General features: G+C 35.6%; 1 protein-coding gene across 3 annotated transcripts; it reads left to right on the top strand.

Annotated features, from left to right (window-relative positions):
* Positions 1–250: 250 nt before the first annotated feature.
* On the top strand, positions 251–21,437 carry LOC140170217 (uncharacterized). 3 transcript variants are annotated; one of them, XM_072193553.1, is made up of 12 exons: positions 251–575; positions 8,048–8,396; positions 9,119–9,418; positions 10,027–10,214; positions 10,766–10,918; positions 11,544–12,659; positions 13,755–13,981; positions 16,094–16,391; positions 17,305–17,371; positions 18,073–18,252; positions 19,190–19,297; positions 21,010–21,437. In XM_072193553.1, the coding sequence occupies exons 2-12, from the start codon at positions 8,081–8,083 to the stop codon at positions 21,129–21,131; spliced, it is 3,075 nt and encodes a 1,024-aa protein (XP_072049654.1). In that variant the 5' UTR covers positions 251–575; positions 8,048–8,080; the 3' UTR covers positions 21,132–21,437. The 3 variants fall into 3 exon arrangements, with proteins under 3 accessions (XP_072049654.1, XP_072049655.1, XP_072049653.1); XM_072193554.1 differs by lacking the exon at positions 251–575 and adding an exon at positions 4,505–4,688 and having other exon boundaries at positions 21,013–21,437; XM_072193552.1 differs by lacking the exon at positions 251–575 and adding an exon at positions 4,505–4,688.
* The last annotated feature ends 1,839 nt before the right edge of the window (positions 21,438–23,276 follow it).

Genomic DNA, 23,276 nt, shown 5'->3' with positions numbered 1-23,276 from the left:
ATTTATAATTAATATGAATGAATAACACTATCTATAACGTCCTGCATGTTGGTTACTGCACATCTTCTCTGGTATATTCTCTTCTGGTAACTGTAAAATAATGTGTGCATTTTTGTATTTACATGAAGAATCGATTACTTAAGTGTTATGTTTTACAAGTCTTGTGGAAAAACAAACCCAAATGTGATTCTTTAATTATTGGTTGAGAAACAACGTCATCTTGATTCTACCAACAAGGCGTATGCCTCTTTCGCATTAACGTTGCAAACAAGAACAGTCTTTAAAAAGACAATACCACGGATGATGATCATGTTTTATAACGTTACATTGAGAAGTGCCTGGAATGCTGGTAATTTGTGTTGTGTGGAATAATCGCGACAAAAATAAGAAAACCAATGGGAACAAAGTCTCATTAAAAGGAGCTCTCTGTGATCAGCTAATTTACCGGAATAGTAGAAATATGCAAAACACAGGAACAAAAATGGAGGAGAGATAACGACATAGGCTATTGCTACAGAACTCTACAGTTATTACTTGTGTGTGCTAACACACGCACAGGTTGACTCCTATATTCGGTAAGTGAAACATGAAAATTGGGTCATTTCATTTGAAATTGCCATAGTCCCCGTGGAAGACTTTTTAAAGCCTTCCACAGAGGGAGTATGTTTTTCAAATGGAATTAGCTAGTGTTCATTATTTTATTAACATAAATTATACTCCCCTGTATATGTCTGTACCTATTATGTTCCACAACTGGCGTGCATGAGTATTTCAAATGGAAGTTACCCAAATTTTGTCTATCCTATTTGAAATTGTGTATTCTCAGTGCATGAAACCCATACATCCTTTGTGGAAACATTTAGCTTAAATTCCACAGGGGGAGTGTGGATTTCAAACGAAATAGCGCGTTGTTAGCCCTTTTCTTTTGGAGCAAGAATTTTGTAAATACAAATTCTAAGAATATCAAAAATACATAAATTCAGGAAATTATACAGGGTGTGTATTAAAATTATACAGGGTGTACATTCTGAAAACGATCTACTCATTTTTAATAGAAACTTTGACAAGGGAAACTATTCAGATGGGGACAAAACAGATTTCTCTTCAAAATGAATATCATTTTTTTCATCACAATGACAAGAAACTGATTGCCTTTGTCATTAAAAGAGATGAATAGGTTCTTATCAAATTTGAGGAGTTGATGACCAGAAAAAAATACATTTGACATGATGTAGTCATGTCTACAGTATAATTCACCACGACCTTTGCAGGACTTAAACCCCATTAAAAGCTATTAAACCAAGATAACACTAATTGAAAACAGCTCAACTATGTTACATCATGAGATCTTCTCTGGTTAAATCCACACTACACATGTTTCTGTTTTACCTGTGCAATGAGCAATGAGCTGGTATTATAGTTTCAGTTGGGTGAACGATTATAAATATTTGTTCACGAAATGAGACAATAGTCTGCTTATTGTTAACCACATTCTTGAAAATGAGAAACATAATGGCTGTGGACCGTAACACGGTTTGGAAATAATTTCTTCATATTTTTTGGTGTTATCTGTCGTTTACATATCCTTCCTAAAACACAAAAGTGCGAATATTTCCAAACACCTAAATTGGCTAAAAATTTAGGACATGTTACAAAACTATATTTTCTAGAATTTCAGAGAGTACTTTAAATATTGGCCGGTTATTTTTCACACAGTGACGTTAACTAGGCAATGTCCTATTACCTATAACATACACTAAAACACCAAAGTGTGAACATTTCCAAACACCTAAATTAGCTAAAAAATTAAGACATGTTACAAAACAATATTTTCTAGAATTTCAGAGAATACTTTAAATATTGGCCGGTTATTTTTCACACAGTGACGTTAACTATAGGCAATATCCTATACTTCTAACATACACTATTTGTAGAAGTCACGCGTCAATGGCGAGAGCACTGTGTATTGTGTATAGGAAAACGGACAGTAACTGCAGTATGAATAGTTAGTCTTGTCAGATGCGGACTTAACAGGATCTTGCAAAATATATAATGAGTAGGGATTCTTGAATTTCTATTTTTTTTAAATGAATAGTTAAAATTAAAGTGTATAATTCAGGGTGTATAAGATAATAAAAACACACATTTTCCCTATTCTTAAATAATTGTGCACAATTGCAATGATAAAAATGACAATAAGACATTTTGGTTTGATAAGATAACAGATAAATTATTAAATACATTTCTGCATTTACAGGCATGTTTTCTGCAAACATGGGGACAGGTTGGTCGTTTACAGCCAAAATTAATTTTTAGATATGTTATTATGAACAACAATTAATTTGATTTTGATTTTGAATTCAACTTCCCAGCAAGAGACCCCGCATCCGGGATATCTGTTTCGCCGCATATAGCGCATGCATCCGGAACCACCTTTGACTTGCTTGTTTGTTTGTTTTGTTGGGTTTTTGTTTGTTTGTTTGTTTAAATGGTCGCTCCGTGTGGAGACACGCTTGGGTCCTGATGGGACCAGGCTCAAGCAAAACGCTCAAGCCAGGCTAATTTAAAGCATGATGATACCGTATAATGTATTTAGATGCATATTACAAGGTAACAAGCCGCAAGCTTTTAAATGCTACCGTATACAGTAAGGGGTTCTATAGTTTTAAATATATTGGCACAGAAATTTCACAAAAATAAAGAATAATGCGACAATAAACCAAAATCAACTTTTACTATGGCGCATGACCTACTATTTCTGGTTACAATACAGAGTGTCTCAGAAAGAATTGCACTGTATGATACTTTTGGGTACATGCGAATGCCCGAATCGGCATCGAATATTTTATGCATTTGCAAAGTTAAGCAGCTTTCATGCATATACTTTTTGAATTTTGAAAGTTTACATCGTTCTTGAAATATAAGAAAAACCTCAATACTCTTATTTTAGCAAATATGTGTTGTAAATTTAGCAAATTTGAAGCAAAATAGAATTTTGCTCCATCTTTTCGAAAGTTTCTAACCCCCTTTTTTATTTTGTTATACTCGCCTTTTATAAACAATGTTTTATATCGATAGACTCCTACTTCCTGATGTCGGTAGGCACATAGGCCTACCCGTCACTTCTAAAGTTGAGTGCCCCCTCCCCCGGACCAATAAGGCCATATTATATGATCGTCCCCTAAACTAAATATCGGGCTAAATATTCGACATTACATTAATTTTTGAACATGATTCCTTGTGGTGATGTACTCGCTCCTCCCCTTTTTCTGCTCCTTCATTTTCTTCAATACGAAAGGTCAAAATTTCATATGATGGACGGCTTTTCAACCCAGCTACATACACTTTAAATATATATTATTAGATCTATAAAGTTTTCTTCGAGGACTGTTATATATCAAAAATATAAAAAATATAATTTTTTAATAATTTGCCATAAAATCTGTATTAGGCCTATATCGCGAATTTTGTTGTTCCCAATAAAAAATAGTGTCCCATGGGTGGGGGAAAGGTCATTAAACTTTACATGGTTCAAACTTCATCACATTGTGCCGAAAACATTACTAATGTATTCCTCTGGTCATAAGGATTCAGAAAATGTAATTTTGAACCCTCCAGAGCTGAAAGCACAATGTTAAAGTCATTGGAAGTAGGCCTATAACAGACCAAGATGTTTCAAGTAGATCTCACCGACTTCTGACATAATAGTATTATGTAAATTTAAAGATTTTCCGGGCCAAAGACATTATTGGACCCAGTACCCATAAAACAAGATATTTCAATAATATTAATAATATATCACGTGGATGCATGGCACAACAACATTAATCTGCATGATGAATTCAGTCTGAATATCCGAATGTAAATCTTAAAGCCATAATGTACAATTTCTGTCAAATTTTAATGTTGTTATTTTTTACCCAACATGATGAAATAATATTAGTAATAACTGTCGTGAAGGGTTTTTGTCCATGTTAAACAGGTAAAGTTAAAGAAACTCGCTGGTTATTTTAGCCGGTTGATATGGCGTTTTATGGGGGATTTAATGTGACATTATGTCTAAATTGCTCTGTTGACCTACAAACACAACAAAGTTACCTGATTCCATTTAGGTGTAAGTCAGGTTGTAAGTTGGGACATGAGTAAACGTTACAAATATACCAAAAAATTAGGTTTGAAAAAAATTAGTCAATCTCATTTTATAAGATCGTATGGCTTTAATGTCCATCTCCGTCAGAAAGTCCGATGTCAATCTCAATGTCCAAATGTCACGTCCGGGTGTCAATCTCCGCTTAAGTCCGAATGTCAATCTTAATGTCCAAATATCAATCCTCCTCCAAGCTTAATACACTTATCCTTTTTCATAAATTGGCGGTACCACAAATCATCCTCGTGATCCACTTCCGCCAATCATAATCGTCACCACACGACCACGATCCATTATAGCTGCGCGCGCAATCGTCGTCGTCGTCACCAACATATATGATCATGCATATATTAATAAAATCATCATACATCTTTATGCTGCCATTTAACTCACATATTTATCTTGGAAGCTGTTGTTAGAAAACATATTTTTCGTGGAACAAATTGGAAATATTTTACATTTTATCATTGTCAAGAATTGCGGGAATTATTTAGCTGCCAAAAATCGGCATTTTGCTCCTTGTATGATACATTAGCTTAAGGTAAGTGTATATTTTTGTTGACGTCAAATTTAAAGGTCCCTGTGAGTACATGTACACTGTACGGTGTTAACGAGAAATGAGTGTGCTCTTTTCTGGCGCGATTTTGCCTGAATGTTTCGACAATTTGTTAAAGTTTATACGGACTATTTTGGTAGATTTTACAATTTTCGGCATTTCGACAACATTTTCGTCAACATTTTACATACATGAATCAAGGGGATATATTTTGCTGAGCATCTACGATATGGGTACATGGTATATTCCTGGTGTCACTTGCAGAATATAGCTGCAGACGCACGCCCTTTAAACTGACCTTGCATATTTTTGTTGGCGGGTTTAGTTCTGTCAAAATATACCAGCAAAAAGACAGGCGGGAAATTGTTGTCACAAGTTGCCGAAATATGGCGCGAAATTGGCCAATTTAGGGCCACGTGGCCCTACCCGATGTCTTTAATGTATTACAGTAGACATGGTGTTTTTTAGGTACAATTTAACGTGTATTCTATAAAGTGAAGTTAAACACTAAGAGTTACAAATTTAGACAGTTTATTTCTTGTAAAATTACGTTCAACTATCTTAAACAAAACATGATTATACTTTTCAATCTTTGCCCATGACATTAAATTGCGCCAAAAATAAGAGAGGATTTTGGCGCCATCTTCCTCCCATCTAGGGCTTATGTTTAAGGCACTATATAATGTAACACATATGACAATGTATCTCGGATATATTGTTAACGCATTGGGAAATAGTTTTGTGTTAAAATTTATATTTCTTAAAAAAGAAAAACGGCGCAAAATATCTGCCAATTTTCGGCACTGCGGATCTGATTTTCAGTCATTTACGATTTGTGGGAAAAACCGCGCCATAATACTCCCCATATATGCCATGCTAAGTAACGCTGTGCTTGCCGTGGTAGCGTGGCGTCGGTTTATTATCATGCATGACTTCATAAGAAAGGAATTCGATCAATTTGCTGGTACTAATTTAGTTTCCATGTAGCAATAAACAAGCCTTTTCCCAAATGACGCTGCATGGCATCTCGTCACCGCGTCGGCGGCCGATATTGGAGCAACTGGAACCACCGGGACTATAGCTCGGGGTCATTGGTTATCTGAAGGGCTGTTCAGTTTGCAAATAAGGGCTTTGTTGACAGAATACAATGCACTTTACCCTGTATTATTAGTTCCACCATAAATTTAGCTTATGTTTTGAAAACACCCACGATAAAACCGATTTATATTGAGGCAGTACAAAAGAGACGCGTGTGTCAAAAGGATGACTTCAGGAAGTGTATTTGTGTGACTGCTTGCCGTCACTATGGTAAAGCATATGCTATTTCTATAGGTGTATGGACCCTATGGAACATATATATTGGTAGATATTGATGCAGTGGCTTTAATTGACATGTTTCTGGCATAATTTTTACAAAAAAATCAAGTTTATCGTAGGCGGCGCTATTTGACCGAAATGAAGTAAATCGGTACGCTTCCGTGCCAAAATTCGGCATTTTCGTGTATCGGTCATAACCCCCTCTATGGATCTATTTTAATAGTGAAATTAATTAGTGTGGCCCAAACTCATGTAAACAACATAATAATAAATATTAATAAAAATAAAAACATTTGTATATCTTAAATTATTTAGAGAGATTTAAAAGTTTTGTGATTTCCAAAATTGTGTCATCATTTCGTCAACCTCGACAATATAAAGTGACAACAGTAGAATTTGTCTAGCGAACGTCATTTTTAGGTAGATATAGGCCTTATATGATTAAATTATAATACTTGTTTACAGAACAGTGAATAAAAACCTTTAAAAATCAAAAATATGTTCAATTAACATGAAACAAAAAAGAAATTAAAATGCAATTGTAAAATTTCGTCAACATTGGCGATAAAAATGGCACCGTGTGCCGAACAGCGCCCTCTTTTGACATTGACCCCTAATTGACCCTTTAATTAGCTCACGATCTTGGTATGAATATGGTTTATACCTGTGTGAAAAATCATTGAAATGGTTCTTTGCTAAAAATATATATCAATATGTTGCTGATGTGCGTATTTTAATGTTATTTGGGTTTGAAATGACCGTTCAATGGAACATGTCGTGCATTTTAACAAATTGGAATGGCATGCTCTACGATACATTTAATGCACGTGACCACTTCTCCGGGCTACCCGATATGATAAACTATTCGTACACTTTTTAGTATTTAATTAAAACATTTTATATCACTTTTTAAAGTATTATTATGTATACGTGTTGCATTAAAAGACAATAATATCGTTTTTGCAAAAATGTATACGGAATGTGGGGCTTTGTGTCGTTTTAATTTTGGGGCAATAATGAACATCACCATTGCAATAGTTTTACTATGGTGGAGAGAGCAAGTTGTTTTAAGTTGATTTGTAACGTGTGTAGCTGCAAACCTACATACACATGGTATACGATATATAAATAGTCACTCCTTAAAAACTTCATGCAAGAATTATGAACCCCGGGTTATGAACCAGCTAGCACGTAACTTAACTTTTTACAGTGTGATCGTTCACGTGCGTTAACATTATGAATGATATTATAAAGTACAGGCATATCGGGTACATTATAAAATAGTAATAAAATAATCAATGACACGCTTCATGTGGAATACGAACAAAGCATTGATATGAATACACTTCTGTGAATTTTGCATAATCATATATATAAATGAAAATCATTATTATTGTGAAAACACGCTTAATTGATAGCGCCCTCACATAATGCGTCACTGGTATTGGGGTGCATTATAGCTGTTGGGGTGCGTATGGAAGTTCAGTTACAACATGTGCTAAAGTAGTAAGAGCTGCCGTGGTTAATTTTCATGACTTAGTGGACACCCGAGATATCTCTGAAGAAACGTAATGTTCATAAGGGACCGGGAGATAGGAGCCTTTTAAGGGGAATGCAACTGGGGGGGGTCTTGATCAGGGGAGTCTGGATTTTTTAACAGTTTGAACAATCGGGGATGTTAAGTTTTAAATGTGGAAAATTGGGAACAACAGCGGGGTATTCGAAAAATTTGATCGGAAGCCGCGGGGAACGTGAAATATTTTTTTGATTTTTTTTAAAATTCCAATTCCCCCTGGCGCTCTCTAAAGTTTTGTAAATAAAATGGCACACGTGAGCATTTGTACCTTGTTCAACCTTTTACCTGTGCATAGAGGGACTATTGGGTCTTCTGGAAATGAGCAGACCCTGGAAATGAGTGTATATGTGGTTTATTACTTAATGCTATATGACATTTTAAAAACTAAGGAAATTGACCGGGGAAATTGAAATCAATTGTTATTTTATTTATATATTTTTGCATTCAACAGAATAAATTGTGGAAGATATTGACATCGCCGAGGATGGGCGAACTTACCGATATCAGTCGATTCCGCTGGCTAACTGTCTGGCTAGCTGACAACCTCGTACCAGACGATATCCACAAAGTTCAATCTCTGCTAAAAGATCCATTGAAGGGTGTCGACACTGGCGATGATGCTCTGGCTATTCTCGATGAGTTGATAAAACAAAATCGCATACATGATGAAGATACAGGACTGTTGAGAGCGTTGTTTATCAGTCTTGGCCGTATGGACTTGTTAGAAGCAGTCAATGATTATGAGCGAGAGAAGAAAACGATTGCAAGAAAGCTCAACAAAAATTCATCGTCTCTTGGAGGTATGTAAACTTTTTAAAAATTTATAAGCTATTTGCCCAAGAAAAATTATAAGCTATTAGCCCAAGAAAAATGTTTGTCTCAAAGCGTTTAGCGCATGATGTGTTTGAAAGCTTTTGAATCGTTTTCTAATAATTTCCCAGACAGATATCGGTAAATTAAACATTAAATCATTATTTAATTCAAATTTAGTGAAGAGGAAATACTAATAGTAAACTTTGATACTTTTGAAATGAATTCATGCTCATTGTAACCAAATGTGTGTGCAGTTCAAGGGAAAACGGTATTTTCTTCAAAAAACACGCATGCTCAATTATTATGATAATTATTATAGTATTTGCAAACGTGTTGCTATCATAATAGTTAAGAACCTTCTTTGCATACATATTTGTGAGATTGTATTCTTTCAGATTTTTAGAAAAACTACCATAAATGGGCTGAAATGTCGGTATTTCCACTTTTTGAGATACTGGCCAGGCAACTTTTACAAAAAATAAGCTTTATGTTTCTGCGGCATGTTTGCAAGTAAAAATCAGTAAAATGGAAGAGTTAGGAAATCCTTTGTTTTCTATTGTTTTTTGAGAGGTTCATTATTATCTCAAACGAAACTCTGTCGTCATTCATACAGTCCATTAGTGTTGAATAAACATAATATTATTTGCAGTAAACTGGATGTACGACTTGATGACATTTTAACAAATTTACTTTATTTCATTTATTGCAGGTCCTTATTTTGGTAGACACGATATGTTGGATAGTGTTGTGTCCGTTCTAGATACGACATATGATCACATCCATGGCGTATGCATCAGTGGCGAGGAAGGCATTGGTAAAACACGCTTGGCGCAAGAAGCTTGCGTACGCATGAAAGGATCACATAAACTCGTCACAGTTGACCTCAATGGCCTTCCGTCAATGGAGAGTGTGTACTACGCCATCATGCATGCTTTTGGTGTCGAATGCAGAGAGTATGAACTTGATAACTTGTTTGGATTATTGAGGGGGTATGAATCCCCACAATATGGTAAGCCACAGTTTGTTAATGATTGCATAAAACGAAACAAGTCATTGTGATCATTATAATTAAATTAAATTATGAGATGTTGTTTCAGTTTAGAAATTGTTCAAAATTTTACATTTTAAATTTTTTAAATTTTTGTAAATTACATTTTTTAGTCCGACCGAGTTTCTACCGTTCAAAAATTAATCGAATTTATTTTTCATAGAATGCTTTCATGTTGCTTATTAACAAATTTGAGTAAAAAATCTTTAAAAATAAATAAGTGTTGTTATTCATTTTAAGTGTTGTCATTCATTTTGCTTAAAAATCATTTCTTTGCCCTGGATTTCTCAAAATAATATAAAGGAAATGCGGTAAAATTGCTCACAAAAGTACGAAAATGTCCACTTTTTGCGGCAATTTTGCGCAAAATTGATTGATTTTGCCCCCTCCCTCGAAATTCACTTTGCGCCCCCCCCCCCCTCGAAAAACTTTCTGGCGCCGCCACTGCTCACAAAACGTGTTTCTTTTATCCTCATCTTGATTTTTACATGATGGTATCAAAAAAATAAATCATGGTTCCGTTTACAATAACGTTAATGGTGGATTTCTCTCTTTTATTTTTCTTATAGGAACAACTATTCTACTACTGGACAACGCAAATTCCGTGCTTGATCCTGGCTCCATTGGTGACACCAACCCAACATATGAAGAGTTTATTGAAACAATGAAAACCATCCTGAACCTACCCAATCCCAAGTTGAAAGTCATCATGACGTCACACTTCGATTTGGACATAAGTGCTGGATTTAGTTCCAAGGTACGTAAGAAAATATAATACATTTAGTAGGGAACAGGTAAAAAGTTTGATGACGTCCTATTATTACAAACGAAATTGCTTTTTGTCCCCCTCTCCCCTAACGAAAGGATTTTCGTTTGTAGGACGTCATCGTAGTTTTGATTTGTTCTCTTAGAGGAAGCTGAATGTTTTTAACATCTTGAAAGTTTCAAAGTTAAGGTGACGGAACCAGTAAGACATTATGACATTATTATGACATTATTCAAATATCACAGATATACTTTTGTAGGTCCTGTGGTTCTTGAGTTATGTTGTAAAAAAAGGCTGAAACAACAACACTTTTGTAAAACGTACATAACTCATTAACAACAACAAATCAAGCAAGTATATAATTTGTAGAATTAACTTTTGCAAAAGTGTTATATGTTAATTTATTGATTTAGATAATGAAAATCGAATTTTTTTTTGGTTGCTTCGACCAACAGTACCTAGTCTACTTTTAAACCTATTTGATTGTTTGTAGCTCCTTAATTGATTGTTTTATTAATTTTATTGTTGTTTTTTTTTTTTAGTCGATGAAAGCTGTTCGACTGAATAAGTACAACGGTCTCGACACCGATGCAGCAGTACGCATGTTCCGTTATCACGCCGGCAACACTGTTGTTACCTACGAAGACGCTAAAGATGTCACTACCATGTGTGGCAGAAATCCACTGGTTATTAAGGTAAGTGGTGTATGAAACACATTAATATAACCCCCACGCAAATAAATATACCACCCCATCGAACAAACGAACAATCAAATAATCACCCCACACCAAAATTAAAAAAACAACACTTAGTCTATTTTGAAAAGTGTCATAATTACAACGGTAATATTTCAAAATTAGGCCGGCAAAATAAGAATTCGTATAATATTGAAGAAAAAATGGAGAAGAGTAAAGACGCTCACCAGGATTTTTACTCAGAACCCTTGCGTTTGCGGTAAAGCATGGTATAGCCTTTACACCATTAGTTCAAGCACTTAATTCCAAACCTGCCTCTGTTTAAAGCTATATCAACCTGCACCTCATGCCAATTGGTAACCACCATCCTTACACTCCAAATAAAAAAATACTAAAAGTTACTCAATGTTAAGTAAAGAGGGAACAGAGCACCTAAATGACTCAAACGGAACTCAATAATTGATTAAATTTTTACTCAATTTGAGTACAATTTAATCAACATCGAGTTCAATTCACTCATTTTGTTGCTCTGTTCCTTTTTTTACTCAACAGTTGAGTAATAATTATTTGCAGTGTATGTTTGACAATTCGTTAAACTCATTATGTCACCTTTTGCATCTTACAGGTCCTGGCTAACCGTCTGCAAGATGGCAACATCCATCTGAGAGATCTGCTTCCCACAACTGGCCAGAAGATAGACATCACAAAGTCAATATCCCGTATATCCTTAGCACAGAACGACCAACTTCAGCAATGTTTGAAATCCACGTTTCAATCCATTCAAAAGAAGCATAAACTGAACATGATTAAGTTGGCATCCATTCCCGGCAAGTTTTCACTTGACGCCGCTCGTAAAATTCTCAAATATCGTAAGAAGTCAAAGGATATGGCAGCTCTGCAATATGATCTTCATCATTTGAAATATCTTGGACTGCTGCAGATCGAGAAGGTGGAATCATCTAATAATCGGTTCTCTGACAAAGTCGCGATGTACAGTATCCCTGCGAGTCTTCGCGCCTTCATCATTGACCTTGTCAAAGGCGAAGCAGGTGATGAACTGAAGGCATTCTACAAAGCTCAAAATAAATTTATTCAGTTCAACGGTAAGAAATTGCGGAACATTTGCAAACTGTTACAAACTGACGTATGTAATGGTCTTTCAAAACTACGAAAAGATCTTGACAATCATCTCGGATTCCTGAACATTTTAAAGAGTGCGGAAGACTTCAAGCCATCTAAGAGTCTTTGGTGGGTCATGCTGACAGCAGAACTATTGTTTTCACCAAGCGAAGGTCTGGAATTTTACCAACACATGGCGGAGAAAGCTAAGCTAAGAAATGACATGCATGCCTTTGCTGATCTAAAGTGTTATGAGATCATGTATCGCAAAGAACTTGGACATAATCCCGAAGAACTACTACAACAACTCAAAGAAGTACAAGACATACTCAACACAAAGATCGACAGTTCTGGAGATGTTCGCAGCAAGCAGTACAGTTTAGCCACCTGCTATTGCCTACGTGGTGAACTCTTAACTCAGACCAAGAAGGCGTCAGAAGCTATTCAATGGATACAGCAAGCTGTTAGTCTACGTAAGCAACTTCTGAAAGACGGACAGCATTTCTTGATCGCAAGAGCCATCAATTCCCTCGGTTCTGCCATGAAGACGCGAGCTTTGTCACATGAGGCGGGTCTGGATATCAACGCAGAGAAGACCAAGGCAAAGACATGCTTCTTACAGGTAAGAAAATATGACATACCGTAAAACCTCGTCTACAGGCATAAGTTGTTTTTGATGAAAGCTAAAATGATGAAGCAGCAGTAAATATGCCAATACAGTAGATTGGTCATAGTTTGTGTATGCTATATAGCGGAAATTTATTTGCCCAAACTCCACAATTTTATCATTTTGTCGATGGATGGCGCCCGGATTAATTTAGCTTTCATCAAAAGCACTATATATGCTAATAGACGAGTTTTACGGTAGTTTGTTTGTTTTTCACTTAAATAAGACAAACAAACTCAAACAAACGAACGAACAAGTTTGATAATCGAAATTAACTAAAAACTTAACAGAAAGTTTTCCTAAAGATATATAATGACTCGCGCGCCCTACATGTACCTTGGTGTGGGCATAATTAATCCCCTCGCCCACATACACACCCTCACATCTCACCTACATACACCCCTACCCGCACACCCCACCCATACCCACACGTACCTCAGACATCCCCCACACATACAAATCCAAGAATTTAATTTCAGCATTCTCTGTCTATCGATATCAGCTTATATAATTATGAGCAAGCAAATGAATCACCAAGGTTGACTTTCCTGTCTTTGGATGTTCGCACATGCAGTATAGCTACAATCATGGAAATAAGTCTTGGAACGCTTGCATACGGAAACTGTCACCCCCTTTCCCTCATGCAATGTTGAGAAATGCCAATGTCTTCAGCGGTTTCCCAATGTGTCTAACATTGATGGATGGGGAGGGGGAGGGTAAATCATTGTTGTTGATGTCATGTTTGTTCCCAAGCACATACGTCATTTCCATGATCATTAGAAATTCTGCACGGAATTTACGGCAGAGTGTACCAAGCGTTCCAAGTACTTATTTCCAAGATTGTAGTTGAAATGCGTTCAACGTTTTGGGTTTTACGAGTAGGCCTACGCTGGACATTACAATTGTCAAGCTTTTAGCACTAAATGGCTCTCATGAGGTCAGAGAGCAACTTCTGCAGGTGTGACAACTTTACATCTCTCATCGAGTACTCTTCTAGTCTAATAAGTCAATTTAATTCATTTCCAATGTTGATTTCACTTTTGTATTTAGGCTTACGAGATGTGTCGTCATCTTGCCAATGGTTCCAACAAGCATCTGGACATTCCACGATACATCGTCAACATCGGAGACGTCTTTCGTGAGCTGGGCCAACATGAAGACGCTATCGAATGTATGAATAGGAGCGTCGAGTTAGAATCCGCACTAGGGATGGGCGGTGCTGTTGCCGTGTGCAGGACTCAAGAAAAGATAGCAACGTCGTATTGTGAATTGGAAAGGTAATTTTTAACGTTTTAATCATTCAAAACTAGTTATGTAACCATTTTAAGGGCTCGGTCACCAACGTTTGCACAGTGTTTTTGTGGGACCTGAGTGAGAGCACGTCCGACACACCAAATTATATTCTGAATACGAGGAACGTCCTGATGATATCAAATAATTTTGATCATGGCAAATTATTAAAAAGTTACATTTTGACATTCAAAAGACCTAAAACTTGGAGGGTACAACACTTCATGGCTTTTCATTTCAGCTACATACACTTCTTACATAACATTATATTTATAAATTCTACCTAGTTTACTTCGAGGACTGTTAAATGTTAAAACGTCCAAGTTTAATAATTTGCCATAACAACAAAAGCATGCAAATTTACAGGTCTTTTAAAACCCTTAACAATAGGGCCTACACATACTATGTAAATATTTAGACCTATATAATTGGTAAATTACAAACCTCCAAATATTTCAAAGGAAGAATTTGATATCAGAAAGTTATGTGCTCACCCGATTGGTCATATTTTTGAAAACAAACAAAACCAAGAAACGTGTCTTTCTTGATTTCGCGGTGTAAAGTGGTATATAACACGAGTGAATCACTGCCAAAATTTCAATTTTACTAAAGAATGCTGTTTTATTTGTTTAGTGCCAGCATGGGTGTAGTGATTAATTGTTTTTTAATTGTAACACAAACGAATGCAACAACTATTTGGTAAAGTGCTAGAATTTACTACGCTTTTGAAAAACACTATATAATAATTGTTTCGTGTTAATCATAATCATTTACAAAACTTTTGGACTTAGTGGAGCATAAAATTGTTCGATTAAGGTGAATCGTATTTTGTTTTAAATTTGTGTTTTTAATAATAATTTACAATTTTTTTGAAACATTAGGGAATTATGGGAATATTAATGACCAATTTTAAAGAAAATAATGCAGTGTATAACTCGAATTGTGTTTTTGATCGATTTATTTTGAAGAGTGACGTCATGAAATAAAATAATTTGAATGATTGTCAGGAACAGAAGTTGATAAGTGACTTTCGGTATAAAATATAAGTTCCTTTATACACCACGACTACCAATAGCACAATATCAACGATAGTCATGCATTGAGTTATTCCAGTTGAAATCCATACCCCCTATGGGAGACATGAACTTAATCTCCTACACAGGGAGTGTAGATTTAAAATGGAGTCACACATTCAGGTAACTCCATTTGAAATTCACACTCCCGGTGTGGAAGATTAAGGAAATATTTTCCATTGGGGGTGTATGGATTTATGGATTAGCACATTATTGTCTTTAATAACAGGCACATATTATTGCAAACTTAGGATGAAAAGGCAAATCTACAAATATGGGTACTATATACCTTAAATTTCATGGTTTACCACAATAAATTTCAGCTATGCGCAGACCTACGCTAATTAACGAATTGTTTTAAGCTATCTTTTAACATTCTTTTCCACCAAGTCAAAATGTATGCTCAGCTAACCAATATCACAATAACATTAACGTAGCAATTTGCTGAATAAATAACAAAATAGTTGTGGGGTAACTTGACTTTTAAAAGCGTAATGATTTATAATGCGCTACGCACATAATGCAGATGCATGCATAAACCCCCAAGCATCATCAACACAACAGGAATTCACTGACCAATGTGCAGTAAGACCCCGATCAAAGTCCCACCATAATCCGTTTTAGCAACAATCTTGAGACTTCAGTTATATAAGAAGTGCACACCCTAAACATATACCACAATAGACCATCGCAACCTGGATCAGCTCCCCGAGGTCTTGTACGGGTAAACCGAGACAATAGGCAGATAGTTCCTTGGCTCGGTGGAATTTCAAGAACCAGCAGGTACTGTGCCGGGACTCGAACTCGCATCACAAAACACCAATTATACAGCGGAATCGCAACTCCTTTCTGACTGCTATTGTGCTATAGTATATATAAGTTGTTCAGATTTGAAAGTCGCAAAATTACGAGGTATACCCACCAACTATTATAATGCTAGCAGCTTTCTCGGTTGATTTTCTTCGGCCACAGGCCTTCTACCATTTTTGAGAAACAGAAACCACAATTTTCCTTTTTCCCATACAGATACGAAGACGCAATTCCAGTGGCCAAACAATTCATGGATCGACAGAAGAAACTTTCGGGACAAATCTCTCCCCAGACATCGCACGCTGTGTATGTGTTAGGATCAATCTATCTAAAAGCACGTAACTACCAAGAGGCTAGGACATACCTGACAGAAGCTCTGGTGATTGAGGAGGAGTTATGGGGAAGAGGTTTATCTCATAGTGATGATTGGCAGCACCTGAAGACGAGTATTGAGACCATGATGGTGACGCTACAGAAACAGTCTACACTAACGTCATATCGCAAACGATTTAAGGTGAGCCGAACTTTTGGTGAGGTATCTGATTATTAAAGTTAGTTATGAATGTAATGGAAGGTTGAGAATCGCATTTCAAAAGTGACAAATTTGGATATTTCCTCCTTCAAGGCGATTTCTGCTACCTTTTGTTACGGGTTCAATAAAGCCTGACGCATGAACGCTCACTCCACTGTGATCAATATCTGCGTGCGTCAAGGGAAAAGTCAATGCAAAATTTTTGCTACTTTTGAAAAGTTCTCTTTTTTATTCAAATTTCTATAAGTTAGGAAAATAAAATCGTATCCTGCCGAATGAGGCATCAAAATACGCAGAACAAAATTCTCCATATTTATCAATAAATTTATTTGGTAATTTAGTTTTAGTGTCCTTAAGAAATGTCTTTTATTTTAAATGTTCGGATACTTTTGTGCACAGTATAAAATAAGGTTAAAGATGGGTGTCGGGTTCCACAATACTAGACATACTTTAGTATACTTTAGATATTTCAGTATGTCCAATGGTTCATCAGTGTGGTGAAATTTGCTTTGAAACATTTTGGACTAAAATGAACCAGTAGATCGGTCAAATTTCTTTGTGACCCAGTTTTACTTTTGCAAGAACAATACTTATAGCCTTATATTGTCACTCTTTTCAATTATCACTAGTTTTATCTAGCATCACCTTTAATGTAATTGTTTACTGAATAATATATATGGTCCATGGGGGCCAAAGGCGGCAAATTTGAAACTGAGATAAAGGTAAAAATATGGAGTAAAAAAACAATAAAATACCTAAGACATTAAAAAACTTTAGAACTTTAGAAGTATGCTAGACCTTTGGTGTTTTCAGTGAATGATAGCCTATTGTATGCCTCCTTTGGCCCCCATGGACCAGATCGTGTCACAATTAATACATTTCTTTTGTTTCATAGGACGCAGAGGATGAAGCCCAGAGAGGAAGACTAAATCGAGAATCGGACGAAGGAGGATATGAATCAGGTAAATATACACATCCCACACCCTCACACCCCCACCCACAAAACTACCCATATCCCCAACACCCCCCCACCACCACCACATCCCCAACACACATGTTTAGTCAATGATTCACTTGGTTGTGTTTATCCCATTGTTATTTGATAAAAGCAAAGTAATCGGCAAGCAAGGTAAACTTTCCTGTTTCTGGATGTACCCGCATGCTAAATCAACGTCACTAATCAATTTCATCATTCAAATGTTTACACACCTATAGGCTATACACAACGAACCCCTCCCATACACCCCCACGCCCCCTCCCCCCACATAAAGGACATTTTTGCTCTTATGGCAATGCATGATTTGCATTGAATTTACAAAAGCAATAATAATTTCCATACTTACGTCAAAATGTTCACTCTCCAACAACATGCTAAAATAAAGTAAGCACATGTTGTCATGTTGGTATGTACGCCCCTTCAGACTTTTTCCAACTCACTGCAAAAACAGCAGAGCAACACTTAATAAACACTTTAACACTTCATAAACACTTGTTTGTACAGTGAAGGTATAGGGGTGTTAATTTATAAACACCAAAACACGTTTAGAAATATGAAGATGTTTATGTTTTTTAACACAAGATAGTGTTTAAAATATGTATTTAGATATTTAGAAACGTTTTTATTTTAAATTCAAATTATGACTTAACGTTAATGTCTTTACAGATTCCTCTTCAGAGAAAAGCAGCCTTCCATCAGAGAACGACGATGAGTTGCCAGGAAGCATCTCATCAGAAAACGAGGATGAATTACCAGGAAGCATATCATCAGAGAATGAAGACGAGTTACCAGGCAGTGATTCATCTGAAGATGAGATGCCAGCAACGAGGAGACTAGCTTTACAAGGTATAAAAAGGAGCTTTTTTTTTATATCTATGTTTTGTTTGATTTAATGTTTGCTCCGTGCGGAAACACACTTTAACCCCCTGAGCACTCCCTGCCGATCTAACATTGCCTCTGATTGGTCAGTTACATGATATATTTACTTTAATCACCAATCAGAATGGAGCTTTGCAAATAATTGCGTGGTGAAATTATTCTAACAATGTTGCTAATTGGTCCAATTGATAATGAAAACTTCTTTTTGGCCAATCGGCAGGTAGTTCTCATGGGAGCTCAAGCAAAATGCTCAAGGGAAACTAAACGAACTATTTTTAAATAGCATGCTTAAAGGCATGCTAACCTACACTCTTAAAAATGTTTTACTCAACTTGAATAAAAAGGTCACAACTCAACAAAATAAAATAAATAATTACTCACATTGAGTAAATAATACCCAACATTGAGCACATAATTGATAAACAATAGCCAGTATTAAGGGTAAAATTATCAATGAGCTCAATGTTAGGTATTATTTCCTCAATTAGAGTAGTTTTTTACTCAATTTGTTGAGTTGTAACCTTTTTACTCAAGTTGAGTAAAATATTTTAAGAGTGTATACATACATGACAAGAAACGAAAGAAACATAATTGAAGATACAGAACAAGGAAAAAGAGGCAACTTCCAACAAATCATGTGAACACATTTATTGTCAGCCTTTCGGTCAAGAGTAAAGACATTTTTAATCCAATCTCAACCAATTAAGATTTGAAATTGAATTGAGGCTAATTGCTTGTTCTTATTTCATGCTTTGATATTGTTTTATTCTCAATTTTTTTTCAAAAACAGCAAAATCATAATGATATGAAGGTGTGTAATATTACAACCACTGCTCAGATTAAAATTTGATATCATTTTCATTTTATATAAATTTCGCATTTTATCTTTTCATTTCGCTTACAGATTCCGATGACGAAACCTCGTCCAATTCCAGCAGTTTGCCTTCAGAAATATCTGACGAATTTCCAATACGAGTCGACAGGAATTTGAACAACGTCGACAAACAAAATGGTATGTTCAAAATTTAATAATTCTATCATTTATAGTATGGTTGACTATTATAATAATGGATTATTCCAGTTACAATCCCGCAACCTTATCATGCTTATGGAAGACATCACTTTAATCTCCCATTAACAGGGGTGTAGATTTCAAATAGAGTCACTCATTCCTGTAACCCCATTTGAAATTCACACTCCCAGTGTGGAAGATTAAAGTCATGTCTTCAGTAGGTATGTGTCAGAGCAGAGGATGATTTAAGCACTTCCCAGCAAGTCTTGCGGTTAGCACAGCTGTGTGAGTGAACATGACACCGCTGCCCGCCCACTGCATACACACGTGCATGGTTAAATTTGAATTTGGACTGATATATTTACAATAAATACACATTCAAAATGCCAGTCGATTTCACATTTTATGTTATCTACAGAAGGTGTGAATTATCCTTCATGCATACATCACTTTAGATCTGAAATCGACCAAGTAATAATGACACACGGGCAATTCTAAAACAACATCTTTTGCACAGAGTTCAATGGGATTTGAAAAGTAAAGTGGCAGTTGAAACTCTAGTGATAACACTTTTACAGTGCATGATGGGGCTTCCTTAAATCATCCTCTGGTGTCAGAGAAGATCATCTTCTCTGGTATGTGTGTATGGATTTTAACTGGAATAGCTGCAGCTTTCAACAACAAAGTCACGTTAAGAGTAGACGAGGTACGAAGCAGCCACAAAATCGATTTTCATTATCTAAATCAATATAATTATTATTGAAAAATAACACTTTGATGTTTTGCAAAAGTTCATTCTACAAATCATATAATTTGAAAACTTGCTTGATTTATTGTTGTTAATGAGTTATTTATGTTTTATAAAAGTGTTGTTGTTTTAGCCCTCTTTACCACGTAGGCCTACAAGATAATTCAAGAACCACAGGACTTACACAATTATATCTGTGACATTTGAATTCACACTCGCTATGAAATGATCAATACAATTTTTGCCAAAGCTCACTAATATCATTCACAAGATGCTGTTAACTACCAAATCGCAACAGTTTAAAATAGTTGCTAACCTTAATATAATATTCTATTACCCCCACGGCCCATTATTCAAAATCGCGCACTGTGATTTGTTGAAACGCGTCACGTGACAGACCATTAATTAGCGATAAAGTGTCAAGGGCAACGAACTTTATGTTCTTCTATCATCACACCGCACAGCACACCTGCTTATGTAGGGGAGAATGGAATGTCAGGGGTGTGTTATTGTATGTGCATACCTGCTTATAGGGAGAATGGAATGTTAGGTTGTGTTATTGGAATGTGCATACGCTTTGGCTACGCGTATGCGCTCCACCTTGAGGTAAACAACTTGAAATATTTGGGCAAAAAATTTGATATTTTCTCTTTAAATCACACTATTTTGTGGTAATAGAATAGAAATAAAGGGTGCAGCATTATCCTTTACATGCAAATAATGTGTCCTCGGCAGTAAAACGTTTAAATAATGGGTTCGGCTGCGCCTCACCCATTATTTACGTTTTACTGCCTCGGACACATTATTTTCGTGTAAAGGATCATGCATTACCCTTTATTTTCTTAAATATTATGAAAATATATTATATGTGTATGTGTGAACGCAGCACGGATGATATTTAAACAATAACGCTAATGGTCATCAAAATATCTATAACTTTAAAACATCACCTTTGTTTATTCAGCAGGACCTAGTTTTACCCCAGAAAGGAAGCAGTGTCCATCTGCATCAGGAGACTCTGCCGTGGAATCAATTAGTGGACCCTCATCTGATGAAACGACTCCACCAAAAAATAAGATCCATTGAAACTGTTGCAAAGAATTTGGATAAATATGTTATGATCAGTACTAAAACCGTAGGAGTTAAAAGGGACAGAACCAGAAGTCTATCAGACAAGAAGAGCAGCGTCCGGACACAGGAGAGACTCTGCTATGGGATCAATTAGTGGACATTCAGAATCTGATCTGATACAATCACTCCACCAAAGCATAAGATTTGAAACTGTTACCAAGAACTCGAATATGCCATGTTCAGTACTAGAAGTAGGGTTTATAGTGAAAAAATGTTTATGTCATGATCAGTACTAGAACTATAGAAAAAGTGGAAACACGCCAAACACGGCCATCAGCATCAGGGACTCTGTTATGGAATCAGATTGCGGACTTTACATCAAGCCATTGAAGCTAGTATAATGTTATGCGAACAAATGGAATATGTCATGATCGGGATATTGAACTATATATGCGTATAGCAAAAGTTGGCATTGCACCTATTTATTTGATTTCTTACTGCACTTACATCATTATGATATATATGATTGGTTCTAGTATCGCATTTTATGGTTTATATGATGTCGCTATTATTATAAATGGAAGCTTTGAACATGAACAATGATGTTGATCATACCATTATTTCTTATTGTTATGGACCTCGAGCCTATCTTTCTTGTGACCGAGTCTACATGGAAACAGTTGAATCATTTTAACTTATTTAAAACTCTCTGAAATAATGGACCAGCGTGTGATTTTATATATTTTGGTGATTAACAGGACCCAATTGAGTAGTACCGTGTGTTTGTGCACGAAATAATGGTATCAGAACGGACCAAAGATGCATTTTGCAATCAGGACTGATCACTCTGGAAGAATATATAAGGAAGAACATGTTGGCTATATACGCGTCCATCAGTTGGTGATATATGGGTGTGCTTGCTCCTGTGTTTGTTTAATATTTTACATGGAAACAAAAAAGGGAATATGACTTTATGATAAACTATAAATTGGTGGCGATTAAAACTGTTTTTCATTGTTTTTATTCTTTCAACCTCTTTGAGGAACCTATTAGTTCTGTTGAGGAACTTATATAGTAAATACTGTATATGTAAATATCAGTAAGTCGTTGTAAATACCCAGACTTATTGTAAATACCGCGGGATAAGCTTTTAAGATTTTTTAAGCTTTTAACATCTTTGATGCTTCTAATTTTATTTTACCATTATCTAAACATTTTGTGCCCACGAACGAATTTCGCTAATGAAAGGTTTTGATTTCTTACAGCTTGTGCCCGTATACCGGTATAATTCCAAGTTGGTGGAAATAGTTAAATAAAAAGAAACTTGATTTTGCGCATCGAAAACAACATTGTTTGTTGCATTGAACCATTCCAGTTGAAATCTGTTGATACTGTTGGATAATAATTATTGAGTCTGAACAAATCGAGAAATTGAAATACCATGATATAACTTATAAATATTATAGGTCCTAAACTGTTATTGGATTTGTATTATAATTGCACGTCTGAGAGAAAAAATACTATAATATACATGTATGGCCCAAATCTGTATTCCTCATACTTATTCGATATATTCCGATATTTAAATATTCAAGTTAGTAGTATATGCTCGCAAACTATTATCATAATGATAATGCATGCATTACGATGCTGCAGCAACAATTAATTACATGAATTAGACATAGGTATGCGGTATAAGTGTCCCAGCATACACAAAATGTTTTTCACATAATTCGCAAAAGGTTAGCAAAGATTGTCAGAAATCGTTTAAATGTCGGGTTATATTAAGGGTATAAAACGTTTCCGTAACATTCAAACACATTTTCTGAAAACGTGCTGCCAAATATTTTACTATAATGTTATTTAAATGTTGACAAGATATTTTGTAAAACATTTTGGAAAAATGTTTAATGAAAATATTGTACTATAACATTTTGACAACATTAAAAAAATATTTTTGTATCATTTTTCATATAAAACGTTTTAAACCGTTTTCATGACCTTTATATAACCCGACATTTTAATGTTATCAAAATGTTTTCACCTAAACTAAAGCCCAAAATATAATCAGTTTAAAACGTTTTAAAAACGTTTTTGTGTTTGCTGGGGTGTTGTCTGCGCCCAACTCGTGTGATAACACATACGTATAAAGGTATGTGA

The sequence above is a fragment of the Amphiura filiformis genome, chromosome 14 (genome assembly GCF_039555335.1).
Source record: "Amphiura filiformis chromosome 14, Afil_fr2py, whole genome shotgun sequence".
Taxonomy (NCBI): domain Eukaryota; kingdom Metazoa; phylum Echinodermata; class Ophiuroidea; order Amphilepidida; family Amphiuridae; genus Amphiura; species Amphiura filiformis.
This window is presented reverse-complemented; position numbering and strand designations above follow the sequence as displayed.